This window comes from Crocuta crocuta, unplaced genomic scaffold, assembly GCF_008692635.1.
Source record: "Crocuta crocuta isolate KB4526 unplaced genomic scaffold, BGI_CrCroc_1.0 scaffold131, whole genome shotgun sequence".
NCBI lineage: Eukaryota > Metazoa > Chordata > Mammalia > Carnivora > Hyaenidae > Crocuta > Crocuta crocuta.
The window spans coordinates 10,068,474-10,085,112 of record NW_027528977.1 but is presented as its reverse complement, the minus strand read 5'-3'; the positions used below and the strand labels follow the sequence as shown (position 1 = coordinate 10,085,112).

At 37.8% G+C, this 16,639-nt stretch overlaps 1 protein-coding gene across 7 annotated transcripts in view; it reads right to left on the bottom strand.

Annotated features, from left to right (window-relative positions):
* Positions 1-474: 474 nt before the first annotated feature.
* The window catches only part of UIMC1 (ubiquitin interaction motif containing 1), a 135,963-nt gene continuing 119,798 nt past the window's right edge, over positions 475-16,639 (bottom strand). For all 7 annotated transcript variants that reach the window (XM_077757261.1, XM_077757260.1, XM_077757259.1 and 4 more), the window contains 5 exons: positions 6,465-6,549; positions 3,984-4,155; positions 2,580-2,643; positions 1,490-1,532; positions 475-933 (listed from right to left, as the gene is read on the bottom strand). In XM_077757261.1, coding sequence (XP_077613387.1) covers positions 723-933; positions 1,490-1,532; positions 2,580-2,643; positions 3,984-4,155; positions 6,465-6,549 — 575 coding nt within the window. In that variant the 3' untranslated portion in view covers positions 475-722. The remainder of the gene's footprint in view (positions 934-1,489; positions 1,533-2,579; positions 2,644-3,983; positions 4,156-6,464; positions 6,550-16,639) is intronic.

Genomic DNA, 16,639 nt, shown 5'->3' with positions numbered 1-16,639 from the left:
CCATTGGTTAATCTAGGAAAAAAGATAATTTTGCATAGAAACTAATAACAGAGCATTCAATTACAAATTCCTGATAAGAATGGCAGGAGATATCCCTCAAAACTCCTATGCTCTGGTTGAGAATTCTTTTTTTTTTTTTTTTTTAAACTAACTCTGGTTGAGAATTCTTAACTAGGTGAGGCAGCAAGATGAAATGATAGGTCACTGAATGGTAGTGACAGCAAAATAAGAGGTAGGATCTAATGCCTTGGCACCTTCTACAATGATGTCAGAAAAGGTCAAGGGAGTAACACAATACTCAGAATTGTACACTACACATTCAGTGAATATGTCAAAGACCAGTAACGGAATTAATTTGGAAACATGTAATTTAGGAGTCTCAGAACTAGCTCCACGTTTAAATATTCCCAACCCAAATCCAGTAACACAGAGAAAAAAAGGAAAATCTCCATCTTATTGAAATAAGACTTCATACAAACATAGATAAATATATTTAAATTTTCTTTTAACTATAAGTGAATCCAGATTGTTATAAAACAGAATACTATACACAATGTCTGTATAGCTTATAGAAAACATCAAAACGAGAATGCTGAGTGGGTGCTGGTGGTGAAACCTGCACAGCCAAAACTTGCTCAACAATGAAACAGGGGCCACTAACGCTTAATGACCATGGCCCACTCCTATTGCTAATGGTTTTGTCAACTCTGGACCCTAGAAATTCAGGGTTTTCTCCTTCTTCCTTTGCCTGCTTTGGTTCGTGTCCGGCTACCTGGCCGGACAGTAAGTTGCTTTTTAAAGTCCACTAAGCAACCTGTGGCTTCTGAAACAGAAACAAAAGACTTGATGGGAGACTCATTTAAGTCGAGATGTGCAAGGGAACTCTGCATCTCTCTGCTGCAGCCTGCCTCTTCCATCCTTGACAAGGGCACCCTAGAGACAAGGGGAAAAAATTAAGAATTCAATATATACCTACTAATAAGCACTAAGTATGTATCATGCATTGTACCAGACACTTTTACATACAAAGGTTCATATAACCTTTGTAATAATACAACCAGATAAGTACTATCATTCCCTTTTCACAGATGAGGACACTGGGTAAATTATAAACCTAAAGCCACACAGTTAGATAGTGAGAGAATGACAATTCAGACCCATTCTCACTTTTTTAAATTACTTTTTTTTTTTTTTTTTAACCTAACTCCCAAACTTCTGGAAATCTAAGCCAGAAGACTAGGGTTGAGAGGGAAGAGTAAGTCACAGCTCTTGCTCTGACTGTTTTAATGCCATGAAATTGAATTAGCCATCTAATTCTTGGCCCAGATATACTGGGGTTGAGGAAGGGATCACAGAGAGATATCACACAGTTCCATGGTGATTTCTACCTTCAATAGTTTGAATATCACATTATACACAGAACCCAGGAACAGGTCTGCACTTTTCTAGAACTGCTGACAGTCATATTTCAATGTATACCCCAATTCACCTGAGGCTTCCTGTTTCTGAGGACCTGGTCTTTATTTCTGCATCTGTAATGAGAGAGAAAAAGTAGTAATGCTGTTAACAGTGCTGTAATCATACCACTTCTCACTGCTCATGTGTTTCCTATGTTCTGGGCACTGCTTTTCATCAGTCTTATCCAGGTAGCTCAGATCCCAATTCCTCAGACCAATGGAATGTATTAGCATCCAACAGACTCAGCTGCAGAAGTATCAAAGTGAACACTTTTGAATGAACAGCCTCTGAATAATCTACTTCAAATCTGGACTTGAGGTACAAGGAGTTGCCAAGGGAACTCTGCCACCTGCATATATTCAGAACATGCTGATCTAGAGGCAGCAGTCTGTAGGGCTTGGGAGAGGCTGCCTCTTCATATCACAAGGCAAAACAGATTTACTTATGGGAATGAACTACCAGAACTAAAAGGTAGGCAAATCTCCCCAGACTTAAGCAAAAGCTCTTCTTCCATCTACACCTAGTGAATTTTAACAATAGCAACAAATAACAATAGTAATAATAGAAGTTAACATTTATCAAGAGCCTACTTATGCCAGGGAATATGTTTGGAGTTTTACTAGAAATAATCCTTATAATCTATGAAGTTGGTATTACTAACTTTATGCAGTGCTCTTAATCAATCCACTCTACTGCTCCCTAAATACTAGGCACAAAGAGACAGAGTTACTTCCTATAATCCCTCAGGAGCATAGGTTGGTACACTAAACTAAAAGTAACACAAAAATAATGTACAAAACATTATAATGAGGAAGAAATGTCTACATGTCTGGTCTTCCAAGCTTGTTTCTTTAGAAGGTATTTAGGGCTTGTGTCATTTCTCTGTGATTTGGATTTCCGCCCCCTCAACAGACTTTATAAAGCCTGAAATGAAACATATGATGAACAAGACAGAGTATGTCCTCTTCTTCTTTAGGGAGATACAACTTAAGAGTCTCAAAGGCTGGCTGATTGGGTCAAATGTCCACCCACATAACTCCAACAAATAGTGAATTCTCAGTGGCTATTTTTACTGGAAGGTCTTTGAGAGAAGCCCAGAAAATTGGTCCTGAGGTCTTCACCTGCAGTCTTGTGCTCAGACTGTTCCAAGAGACTGAGGAGTCGGCCTTCACTGCACTTTTTTTTCTGTGACAGAGAAAAACAGATGAAAGGGTTATCTCATGGCAGAATGTCTAAAATACAACCTCCTTAGCCCACATCACACGTGTCTCCAGGAGAGAAGGAATGTGGCACAGAGCTCTAGGAAAGTCTTTTGCTTTCTAATAAACGGGGTACACAAGTAAAAACACAAAACTGTGATGATGAACAGAATATATCTTTATGCCAAGAATATTACCCAAGAATGTATATCAGAGTCAAGGTAAATTATTCCACCAAGATCTTATTAAAGAACAGTAGCCTTTGACCATGATTTGGAGAGATTTAAAGTAGAAAATAATAGTTTCAAGGTAGCCTCTGGAGATAGCAATTCCGGAAGAATAAATAGGCTCTACCATATAAACACTTACCTATAATCCCCAACTCCAAATCACTAGCTCAAAATCACCCCATTGATATAGGAGAGTCCCTTTCTTTTGTCATGATAGATAATGGCTTCTTCACCTTAGTGTGCAGTGATTGGTAAGTTAGTAAGCCTAGAATATGGAGCTGCTGCTTTATCTTTGATCTCTAAGCCAAGACTTGCTCTTGCTGATCTCTAATCACAAAACCCAGAAAGTACATTTATCTTCCCAGGGACTAGTGGCCAGACCTCACAAACTCCTAAGACCAGGCCCACAAGGTGTTAAACAGAGTTGATCTCAAATATGTTCCTGGCAGTGGGGATATGACTGGATATCCTTTCTGGAAAGGAATTTGGTGGTATGTTTCAACAGATTTTAAAATGTTTATATCCATTCCCCTAGGAGTTCTACTTCAGGAAATCTATTCTAGGAAAAAGTGAGTGGTACACAGATTAATTTTCTAAATATAATCTTATGATACAAAAGAATTGGAAAGAATCTAAATGTCCAATAATATGAGAATGGTTATGTGACTTCTGTTGATATAAATATTAACAGTAATTTTTAAAAAATAGTTTGAAAATAAACCCAGGAAGGTGTTTATGCTACAATGTTATGTAGACAGAAAGATACACACACACACACATACATACGTACATATATAGTATGGTCTCACTTACATGAAAAATGCATAGGAAAAAAAAGACTGAAAAAAAGGCCAAAATACTTAAAGTTGTTATATATCTCTGAGTAGCTAAATTATGGGTAATAATTTCTTAATTTATCCTGATTCTTCATATTTTTTGAACTGACTGTATTTCCTACAATGAGCATATTACTTTTTAATTGAAAGAAAATATAATTTTAAAATGCAATTTGTTTCTGGATAAGCAGAAAAGGAAGGAAGAAGAAAAAAGGATAGAACAGAACTTTGGAGAGCTTCCTAAAACATTCCATACATACCTTTGGGTTCCTCAGCCGCTGCTGCCACTTCTCCTCCATAGCTGAGCATATCCTCCCACTCTCTTCAGGCCTATCTCCTTGGTCACCCCTTGCAAGCTGGAGACAGGACTCTACATGACTCTGGTACTCTCTGAATGGGACCAGGGATTTACAGAGATAACACTTCTCATTCCTAGCCAATCAAAAGGAAGGGGGAAAGAGCAGTTTTAAGATTTGCTTTTGCTTCTGGGCTCCCGGATATGTCTCAAATTGTGTTTTTATGTTATTCTGTCTCAATTGTGTTTTTACGTTATTCTGCGGAGGAGACATGTCAACCAATGCAGATTTGCTCAGCAGGATGGCCAATAAAACTAACCCGATGCCAATCAAAAGGACTGAGTGATTAGTGGTTTTCCCTGGCTGTTTCTCTGTACCCTGCTGTTGCAGCAGTGGGATGGTAATGAAATCAGCTCTTCTAACTATCTCAAACAATGCTGATTGCTCTTCAGACATAAAATATTCTGTCAAACTCTTCTGAAATTAAGTGTAACGGTTTTTTCAAAGGGAAGTTAAAATTTAGACAACACCATGAGAATTAAATCAAGATGACATTTTTACCAGGGTGGATGAACTTGTCTGATTCTGTACGCTGACTTCCTTAATTTTACAACCTGCAACATCAACTAGGAAGTTACCAAAACCATGTGGTTCTGCTACAGACTTTTGAGTAACTTCACATACATAGTTATTTTTATCTTTTATAATAGTAGAATCTATAGAAAGAGAGGAATCTGTGTCCTTGAAGTGAGATTCATTGGGCATCAGTGAAAATGGAATCATTGGGGACAAAGGAAGAAAATAAGCATTTATTAAGTATTTTCTTTGTGGTAGGAACTGGTACCAAGCCCTTTAAACACAGTTTCTCAATTAATTCTTTGGTCCTACTAAGAAGGTACTATTCTCCCCCAAGGTTCTATAGCTAATAATTGTCAGAAGCCAGGTCTTCTTGACTCTTAAGATCATCTTCATTGTAAGAAGCTGAAGAAAACTTTCCAAAGGCTGCTATTTTACGCTTCTCTTTTTGGCCATAACTTTTCAGTTACTCTACAGCAAGAGAAATCTGGATTTGTTCTAAAGAAAACTTTCTCTGGAGGTCTTTAAAAATAGGACAAAAAATAATTATCTTATGTACTCAATCATCTAGAAGAATATAAGTAAAACTCTGCCTTATAAGAAAAGCTAGACCAGTGAACCTTTTAAAATTTATGAATTAATACAAAAATCATATAGTAATCCCCTACTATGCAATATAGCACCACTGTGGAAGTTTTTGAGTCAGGTAGGATTTGCCACTTCTGACTACATGATCTTAAAGTTACTTATAATTTCCCTTCAATTTCCTTATCTATTAAAAAAAAAAAAAGAAAGATGGGGTGCCTGGGTGGCTCAGAAGGTTAAGTGTCCGACTTCGGCTCAGGTCAGATCTCACAGATCGTGGGTTCAAGCCCCGCATCAGGCTCTGTGCTGCCAGCTCAGAGCCTGGAGCCTGTTTCAGATTCTGTGTCTCCCTCTCTCTCTGCCCCTCCCCCACTCACGCTCTGTCTCTCTCTGTCTCAAAATAAATAAACTATAAAAAAAAAGAAAAAGAAAAAGAAAGAATAACCAACTTTCGGCTATTGTAGGAGTTACAAAGTAAATCGAACACTTAGCACAGTGACTGGTATATAATATTAGGTGTTCAACAAAGTGCTATTATTGTTACTGCTGTCTCAGACACATTTTATTAGATGCTGAGGGTATAAACATGAATGAAGGCAAGGTATCTGCCTTCAAAATTCACAGTCTAACCAGGGAGACAGAAATGTCAAAAAAGAAAAAAATGTACTGCAGTGCAGTGCGATGGGATGCAATAGTCACAGAGGAATGTCCACAGATAGGATTCCAAAAGGAGCAAGTGATCAGCTCTGCTCAACTGGATTAGGGAAGGTAGCCTTCAAATTTAGGGTCTAAAATCTGTATTTCAAAGATAAACATTTCTGCCTAATGACTAACTGCTTTAATGTACTGTTGGTAATCTCTTTCCTTTCGGCGGCACCACTTCTATCCTACCACCCCTTCGGATCATACTCTCTTAGTTAAGCTGCACCCATAACCAAGGAAGTCACTTATATTGCCCAACCTTTTGCAACTCAACTTCTGTGCCATTACATCGCAAAATAGCTCACTGCTTCCCAAAAGTACTAAACACCAAAATGCAAATTTAAAGAAAACAGAATGTAGAAATGGAATGGGTGGCAGGACTTTTTAAGGGTAATTTAAAAAGATACAGAGGTCACCTGCACTGACATAAATTGGGAATAAGAAAAATAGATTCAGACATCAAAGCAATGAAGTGACTGGAAAGCCAAAAAAAACCCAGAGTAGAGAGGAACAGATCTCTTTAATCAATCCCAGCAATGGTATGTTAAACAAAAGCTCTGAGAACACAGCATACCCACTTACTTGTCAATGTTTAGAGAAGTTTGGGCAGTTGTCTCGCTGTCACTCTTGCTCTTGCTGTTGGCCTCTTTTTGTCTCCGAGTCAACACTTCCAATAAAAAAAGAAGGATGGGAGGGGCGGGGAGGGATAGAGACAGAGAAAGAAAGGAAGAAAGAAAGAAAGCTGTTAGCTGGCAGTAGACTCTGAATATAAAAGACAAAATGTACGGGAAGAAGCCAAGTTTAAAATCATATTCCACTGGGAGAAGTGCACTGTGTCTGCAAAACCTCTGCCTTTCTAGCAAAGAGAGTAACACCTGTATTGTACGGACTGAAGGTGCCAGCCATAAGATATTCCTGTATTTGCTAATGAGATTGATTTATCCCCTATCTGCCATGAGATCTAAAGATCTAGTCCAGGGGTGCCTGGGTGGCTCAGTCAGTTAAGCGTCCAACTCCTGATTTTCAACTCTAGTGATGATCTCAGGGTCATGAGACAGAGTCCAGTGGCAGGACTATATGCTGGATGTGGAACCTGCTTAAGATTCTCTCTCTCTCTCTCTCTCTCTCTCTCTCTCTGCCCCTCCCCTACTTGCACATGGGCACTCTCTCTTCTCTCTCTCTCTAAAATAAATAAATAATAACAACAAATAAAAATATAGCCAACACAAGGAAAGGGTTTTATATAGTACCCCAACTAGCAGCACTCAAGGGAGGGATTTATACTTTCCCAACCAAAATTCTGTCTGATGTGACACACACTCCAATGAGGTATTCTATGAAATACAGTAATGATAGCTACATCTGAGTACACACATTAGCTCCAGTCCTTAGTCTAGAAAGTGCTCCAATTACAAGTGAGGAAACTAACTCACAATGGTTAACACAACCAGTTTTTCCCACTACACTAGGACCACTTCCCATTTCTAGTGGGTACAGATAGCTTTAGCCCAGGTGGCATACAAATAATACTCTGTCTCAAACCCAAAGCATCGGTTTATAAAATCATAGTCTCTTAAAATATCTTGGAGATTAACCAACTGTTTTGCAGTCTTCATCCCTTGCCAACAAGAAAAACTGTAACCATCTCACTTCAAATTTTGCCTTCCTCTCTCTTGACTTGCCAGAGAACTTAGGAAAGTTAGCAGTTCACAAAATTATTTAGGTTGTAAAGTGTTGATCTAGTCCAGGAGTCCACAAACTTCTTCTGTAAAGGGCCAAACAGTAAATACTTTAGGCTTGGCAGGCTATATGGTCTCTGTCACATGACTCAACTCTGCACTGTACAGGAAGGCAGCCCTCAACAACCCATAAATAACTGGGTGTGGTATGCTCCAGTAAAAGTTTATTTACAAAAACAGATGTCTGGCTAGATTTGCCCCCTGGTGGCCATAGTTTGCCTACCCTTCTAGTCCAACCTTCTACTCATAAAAAATGTCTTTTATAAAACAAGCATCCCCAACAAATAATCACACAACCTCAACTTGATTGTATCCATTCCCTGAGAGGAATTCACTTCCTCCTAGGGAGACTCATTCTATTGCTACACAATAATCTGGCTCAATTTGTATTTACTGAGGGCTCAATGAATAAGTCTACCCCCTTTACTGTAAGTCAATTCTCTAAACATTTAACAAGCTGCATTACAATCTTGGATTTACTTAGTTGTCTGTCCCACTGAATGTAACCTCCTTCAAAGCAGGGACTATACCTAGTATTAATCTAATTTATAATGATTGCAAAAAATTCTGATTGCAGAGGTTAGCTCTAATCCTTATAACAATCCTCCAGATTGATATTATTATTCTGTCCTACTTTAAAGGTATGAAAACAAACTCAGAGGAAGTGACTTTGCCAAGCTATCACAACTGCTAAGTAGCAGAACCCAGGAGAGATCTAGATCAGTCTGGTTCTTATACCCAAGTTTTATATTCCTAGTTAACCTCCTTTATATACACCCCAATTTGTCAGGCTCTCTTTATATGTGTGGCACCCCAAAATGGACCCAATACTTAACAAGTAGTCTGACCAGTAGAAAGAACACAAGAACCACAAACTAACCCACTTAGACTCATATTCTACTAATTCAGCCAAAGCTGTATTTGCTTTATTGACAATCTTAAATTAAGCTTAAAGTGAGCTTAAAGGCAATTAAGATCCATCCTCTACCCTCCCAAATCATCTTCAAATAAAATATTATCAAGACAAGTCTCCTAATTCTATTCTTGGGTATTGGGTATAAAACAACTAAGCTGTTGGTTATTCCCCCCCCTTAAGCACAAGACTTTATTTATATTTATCCCTGTTTTTTTCAGCTGAACATTTTAGTCTGTTGAGATCATCTGCAGTCTTAATTCTGTCATCTGATGCTATTAGCTCTCTTTTCCAGCTTTGTGTCATCTGCATATATGACAACCATGCTTTCTACACCTTCATCCAAGTTATAAATGATATGGCCAAGGACAGAAAACTGTGGCATTTTACTAAAGAAGCCTGTCTTCTTCCTGGTCCAAATTTCCTTTAAATACTTAATCAAGTAGATATTTATTGAGAATCTTCAATGTATAAGTAATTTTGGAGAGATATAGGAAATCATGTGGTAGGCCCTTGCTCTTTAGGAGCTTACAATTTACTAAGGAAGATAGCACATACACTCAAATAACTATGATACAAGATGTAAAAAGATATGCATAATGAAAGATCATATACACAAACAACTATTAATAATGTTTGTCTCTGGGGAGGATGTCAGGGACACTTGCGGAATGGAATTGGAGAAGGAGGTATATTTTGCACTATATACTTTTTTGTACTGTTGAATTAAAAATTAAAAAGGAAGAGAAAGAGACTGTAGAGAGGCTTTAGGTACAAGTTAGAGTATACTATATTATCTATTTCTAAGGTTCCTTCCAACCCAGAGATTTTATAAGTAAAAAGAAAGTACTGTAGGAGAAAACATCCTGGACACAGTTGTATAACCACCTTCAAATCCTATTCTATCAGCCATCCCACATTTATCCATCTTATGTACAAGAACTTCATGAGAGATTTTATCAAGTGCCTTGCTGAAATCAATTCTCAAAAGGTTGGCACCTCACAGATTACAGAACCTTTAAGAGTTGTTTTTTTTTTTCTCTTTCTATTTGTCCCCCATCTTGACTACCAAGTATTTTTCCAAAAGAAATACTTGGAAAGCACTCCACAGGCAAGGCTGGAAAAAGAATTAATTGCTTCTAGCCATTTATATATGCCTCTATTGTACTTAGTGCCTTTCTGTTTGTTATTTGTTTATATGTCAGTCTTCCTTCTATACTATGTAACTTTCTGAATTTAGAGACTCTGGGTTTTGTTTTTTTTCTTCAGCATCCTCAGTAGAGTCCAACATTGTTAGATGCTACAAATATTTGCCAAATTAAATCATAGCAAAGGATTAAAAAAAGCTCTTGTTTTATGAGGACCTTCTTTGTGCCAGGGACTTTATAAACATCATCTCTAATCCTTCACAACAATCCTGCAAGGTATATATGATTACCTATATTTTACAGATGCTGAAATATTAAATAACTTTATCAAGATCACAAAGCTAAAACAACATCAAAGAAACATGGCACCAGAAACGCAAGAAGCCTATGTTGGAGCTCCTGGCTAGCTCAGTCAGTGGAGTGTTTGACTCTTGATCTCAAGGCTGTAGGTTCGAGCCCCACGCTGGGTGTAGAGATTACTTAAATATAAAATCTTAAAAAATTAAATAAACAAAGACGCATATGTTGTTCTACAAGAGTAGGCTGCCTTTCCTGAGAAATAAGAGGGTAATGAATGGGAAGATAAAAAGTTCTAAGTGGTAAATGAGTGGAAAAGAATTTGAGGGGAGAGACTTGGCAGATGGCTGTAAACTATATGTTAATTTTATTATTGAATGTTATGATCAGAGTAAACTGGATGGACTCTGCAGCTACATTTTCTCTTAGAAACCTAGACCCCTTACAAAGGAGCATGAAGGTATATGTTGCTCTAAAGGAGCCTCCTACTTAGGTTTCTGAGGGCTGAGATGGCCATTTCAAATAGCTGTAGGAAGAAATTTCAGTAGGAAACTTAAGTCAAAAAATCTAAGTACTGGTGATAACAGCCAAAGATTTCAAAAGGGAACAATGGAGTCTGAGGACAAACAACTACCAGGGCTGGGTAAACAAAACAGAAAGGAAGTATATCATTGAGAGCTGAGAGCCACTTATAAACCTATGACCATTAACTCAGGACTTTACAGAACTGTGAATGGAAAACATCCTAAGGAGCTATGCTTGGGACTTGGCTTGGCACTGTTACTATACCAAAGAAGCTGTAACAACCTGCAGAATAAAGTGCACTGACTTTAGAGTTGTCCAAGTTAGGATTCTACTGGCTGTACTGCCTTAGGCGAGTTACTTTACCTGAGTTTCAGTAGTCTTACCTATAAAAAGAGATAATAGCACCTTATCCACTGAGGTTTTGGTAAAGATCATTTCAGATAATACAAATAATATGGATTTAATTTAATCCAAATAAATTGTTAAGAGTGTCCAGCCCACAGAAAGCCCTCAGCAAACATTTGTTGCTGTTATTATATGATTCTACTATTCTTCCAGATTTATTTCTTAGCTTTATTCAAAGATGTAAGCCTACCCTTAGAATAAGTGCCTAACAGCTTGTCTATAATTAAAAAAATTTTTTTTAATGTTTATTTTTTGAGAGAGAGAGTGTAAGCAGAGGAGGGGCAGAGAGAGAGGAAGACACAGAATCAGGCTCCAGGTTCCAAACTGTCAGCACAGAGTCCAACACGGGGCTCGAACCCATAAATTGTTATATCATGACCTGAACCGAAGTCCAGCGCTTAACTGACTGAGCCACCTAGGTGCCCCTGCTTCTCTATAATTTAACTTAGGTCTTAATCTTTAATTCTCATACTAATTTGTACAAACAGAATGGTAAAGTAAATACCCAAAGTATTAAAGAACAGTTATCAATATCATATAAACATCTGTTTCCAAAACCCAAAGACAAGCAATCAACAATAAAAACATGTGGCCTAGAACTGTAAATAATGAAGATGGCTCGTGAGGAGAGTGGGAATTACACAAAGAAGAGAGATTTGGCAGAATGACAGTCTAGTCAGTCTGTCTCCCTCAAACTCAAAACCATCTCAGCAGAAAAAATGGAAGCACAGAATTGTGTATGGTCCTGCAAAGACCAACCATCCTCCAACCCAGCACTTCCTCAGTGGAAGGTACGAGAAGGAAAGGCTTGTTACACTTGCATGTTGCCTGTCTCAATGTTGTCACCCTCTCCCAAAAGACTAGTCCCAATAAAAAGGCATCATTAGAATTATCTACATTTTCCTCAGTTCCATGAGGGGTGATGACACAATCTAGTCCATTGCAGCGTTCCTGCTGCCTCAAGGACATTATCTTGGGAGTAGGTCTCTGGTGATGAATTCTTTCAGTGTTAGTATTATCTGAAAAGTCTCTATTTTGTCTTTAAAATTTTTAGTAACATTTTTAATCTGGAGTAATTTAGATTTGTAAAAGTGTTGGAAAGACAGTAGAGATTTCTTTATAACATTCACTCACTTTCTCCTAATGTTAACATGTTATATAACCATGGTATGTTTGTCAGAGCTAAAAGATTAACACTGGTACATAGCTATTAATTGAACTCTAGACTTCATTCAAATTTCACGTTTTTCCATTATGACCTCCCTTTTTAAAATCCTAGGATCTGGGACGCCTGGGTGGCTCAGTCGGTTAAGAGTCTGACTTCGACTCAGATCATGATCTCACGGTTTGTGGGTTCGAGCCCCGTGTTGGGCTCTGTGCTGACAGCTAGTTCAGAGCCTGGAGTCTGTTTCAGATTCTGTATCTCCCTCTCTCTCTGACCCTCTCCTGCTCATGCTGTCTCTCTCTCTCTCAGAAATAAATAAAACATTAATTTTTTTTTTTTAATTCTAGGATCCAACCCAAGATACTTTATTATATTTAGTAGCCCTCATTTTTTAAATATTCTGCTGGGTACAGAAATTTAGATTCTGCTGGGTACAGATATTAACCTTTTTCTTTCAATATTTTAAAAGACTTTGCCCCGATGTCTTCCTGATTGTGCTGTTCCCAGTAAGAAATCTGATTAATTCTTATTTTTTCCATCTGCATGTAACATCCTTTTTCTTTAGAAGGTTTTAAGGTTTTTTTCTTTATCTCTGGGGTTTTTTGTTTGTTAGTTTGTTTTAAGTGAACTCTATGCCCAACATGGGGCTAGAACTCATGACCCTGAGATCAAGAGCTGCATATTCTACTGACTCAGCCAGTCAGGGTCACCACCCCCCTGCTTATCTCTAGTTTTAAGCAATTCGATTCTGATGTGCTTTTTTTATTTTCTTGAGGGAGAGCGAGTATGCAAATGGGGGGGGGGTAGAGGGAGAGAGGGAGAGGGAGAGGAAGAGAAAGAGAGAATCCCAAGCAGGCTCCACACTTAGCACGGAGCCCAATACAAGGCTTGATCCCATAATTCTGGGATTGTGACCTGAGTCAAAATCAAGAATCCAGACACTCAACCAACTGAGCCACCCAGATGCCCCAATTATGATGTGCTTTTTAAAGTTTATGGTAATATTTCTTCTTCCTGTGCTTCACAGAACTTATTGGGTCTACAGATTTATAGCTGTCATCAAGTTTGGAATTTTCTCAGCCATCATTACCTCAAAATTTTTTTTGTCACTTGCCCCCTACATTAACTGTTATTTGTCTGTATATCAGGCCACTTAACATAGTCTGATGCACAATGGTTTTAAATTTTGATGGAGTTTAATGTATCTATTTTTGGCTTCTATTGCTTTTACTTTTGGTTGTCATATCTAAGAATCCATTGCCAAATCTAAGGTCATAAGACTTACCCCTAAGAGAGTTTTTTTAGTACTTACATTTAGATCTTTGATATATTTTTTTGTATATGGTATGAAGTAGGGTCAAACTTTTTCTTTTGCATATGGATATTCAGTTGTCTTAGTACCATTTGTTGAATAGACTATTTACCCCTATTGAGTTATCCTGATAGGCTTGTCAAAACCTGGTTAGCTATAAATGTATAGTTTTAATTCTGGACTCTCAATTCTATTTCATTTATCTATATATATCTATCCTTATGCCAGTGCCATACTATCTCAATTGGTAAGTTACATAATTAGGAGGTATGAACCTTCAACTTTGTTCTTTTTCGGGGCTGTTTTGGCTATTCTGGATCCCTTGTATTTTCTGATCTCAAAAAATGGAGTCATTAACCCAGTTGCTTAGGACAAAACTTTGGTGTCACCTGAGTTTTCTCTTTCCTTAATATTCCAACAAATACTGTAGGTTCAACCTTCAACATACATCCCAAATTTGGCAAATTCTTTACAACTATCACTATGATCCAAGTAAACATTACACTCTGCCTGGAATACTGCAAAAGCCTCCTGCTTAGTCTGTTCATGTCGACTTTTGCCCATGGCCCTTTACAGACTATATTTCAACAGTAGCCAGAGTTGGATTATATCACTCCCTAGCTCTCAACTGTTCCATGGCATTTCATCAAATTTAGAATGAAGTGCAAAACTCCAGATGATCTGGTCGCTAATATGATCTCTCCTCTCTTTCCCCCTACTGTTCATCCCAATACACTCACTGTGGCTTCCCTGATGCTGCAAGAAACATGCCAAACACACTCTTGTTTTAAGACATTTATTGTTATTCCCTTTACCTAGAATGACTCTATTCAAATTTCACCTCAAGAAGTCTTCCTTGATCTGTTTTAATTTAAGAGCTCCCACGGCCTCCTACCACCTTCCCTGCCCTGATCATTCTCTATCCCCTGGTTCTTGCTTTATTTTTCTTAAGCTTTATTTATTATCTGTTTTCTCCATGAGAATGTAAGCTTCATGAGAGCACAGACTTTTTTCTGTTCAGTATTATATTCTCAGCTTGTAATACCTGGTTATAGCAGGTGCTATATTATCAACTGAGATTGTCAGTAAAGGAACATTAAAATAATACTTCTGAATTACTCAGGGGGACTCTCTAAGTTGAGCATCCTACAGTGGGCTTAGCCAGAAACCTAAATCAAAGTTGCCTTCTCTCATCCTGATCCCTGGTCACAAAAAAGCTTTACTGATTCCCTCATTAAAGATTCTCAAATCTGTCCACTTCCACTGACTCTCCTTCACTACTCGTCTCCCTGTTTCTTGCCTCAATCTCTCCAATCTATCTTCCGTCCAGATCTAACAATAATTCAGGCCCAGCATTACCAGTGGCAGTACCCGGGAAGCCTTCCCTGACCCAAGAAGGCCTCAATTTCTACACTCAAATAGGACTCTATGTGCATATCTATCATAGCACTTCTCACACAACACTCCTAATTTCTACTTTACCTACTTATCTTCCCCAGCAGACTGTCTCTTAATCACGTCAGTATTCCACATTCCTGGCATAAAATTGACACTCAATATAAACATATATTTAATGAATCGATTTGGCAAGGTAGTTTCTTATTCACAAGTTTGCCAGAGTATTTTCTTGGTTTTAAGAACAATAGAATATCTTTACAACTTAGATGAAAAGGTCTTTTAGGACTGACCTAAAGTAGCACTTGAAGCAGAAAAACCCTATCTACCTCAGTCCATTCAATAAATACATTCTTGTTGTTCTCTTACATGCTAGACTTGATAATTTTATTCTACTAGAGATAGCATCTAACTCAAACACCCTAATGATTATACTGACACTTCCTAAGTATAAAAAACCCTAAAACAGGCAGGCATCACTGAGTCCTATTTACAGATGAGCAAAATAAAGACTCGGAGACCTCAATTCTGTAAATATCTGGTCTTGGATATGATTCCAAGTATGTTAGACTCCAAAGCCAGTACCACAATACCAAACTGTCTTCTTTGTTTGTCCCTATTCAAGTTGTAGCAATTTCCTTTCCAGTTCAGAGACAAGCTTGCTTTTTGAAGAAGTGCATTTAATGGGAAGCCTGGGTGGCTCAGTTGGTTAAGCATCTGACTTCGGCTCAGGTCAGATCTCATAGTTTGTGGGTTCAGGCCCTGCATCAGGCTCTGTGCTGACAGCTCAGAGCCTAGAGCCGGTTTCGGATTCTGTGTCTCCCTCTCGCTCTGCCCCTCCCCCACTCATGCTCTCTCTCTGTCCCAAAAATAAACAAACTATATTAAAAAATTTTAAAAAGAAGTGCACTTAATGTTGAACTCTTGACCCTAACCTTCAATGCTGCTATAGTTAGACCCTGCATTTGAAGTGTTAGCATGGCTTGCTCAATACCTGTCCATACAAAGACAAAAGTACTCATATAAAAATATTTTTAGGGGCGCCTGGTTGGCTTAGTCGGTTAAGCGTCCGACTTTCGCTTAGGTCATGATCTCACGGTTCGTGGGTTCGGGCCCCGCGTCGGGCTCTGTGCTGACTGCCAGCTCAGAGCCTGGAGCCTGTTTCAGAGTCTGTCACTTCCTCTCTCTCTGACCCTCCCCTGCTCACAATGTCTCTTGTTCTCTCCTAGAAATAAATAAAAAATTAAAAAAAAAATTAAAAAAAAAATTTTTAGCAGTGATCCCCACCCTGAAGCTAAAGGCAGGAGTAAATACTGAGAAAAATCAATAAGCCACACAATTCCTACTTAAGATGTAGAAATAAAGGGTCTATCACCACTATATTTTTATAAGCAAAATTCCTCAATCTATGAGGTACTGAATAACTTCGGTAATTCAGACTCTAAGAGTTCTTAGAAAAACAGTCACTTTTCTAGTTCCTATTAGCACTTGTGTATAATATTTATAGTTCAATTTTTTAACAGCTGTTAAATCTTTATTTTTTATTTAAGCAATTTGATAACATATATCTAGAATTGTAAAATAATTCATATCTACTGACCCATGAATTATACCTTGGGAATCTATTCTGAAAAAATCATTTGAATTTAAACAAGATCACAAGACAAAGATATTTTATCAAAGCATTATTAATAACAATGAAAAATTTAAACCACCTAATGTTCAAACACAAGGTGAAATACTATGCAGGAATTTAAAAAAAAAAAGATGGAAAAGAAATAAACTGAAACATTAAAAGTAATAGCAGGAAGGGGAGTAATTATTTTTCTATTGCCATTTTTTTTTCAGTGAGCATATA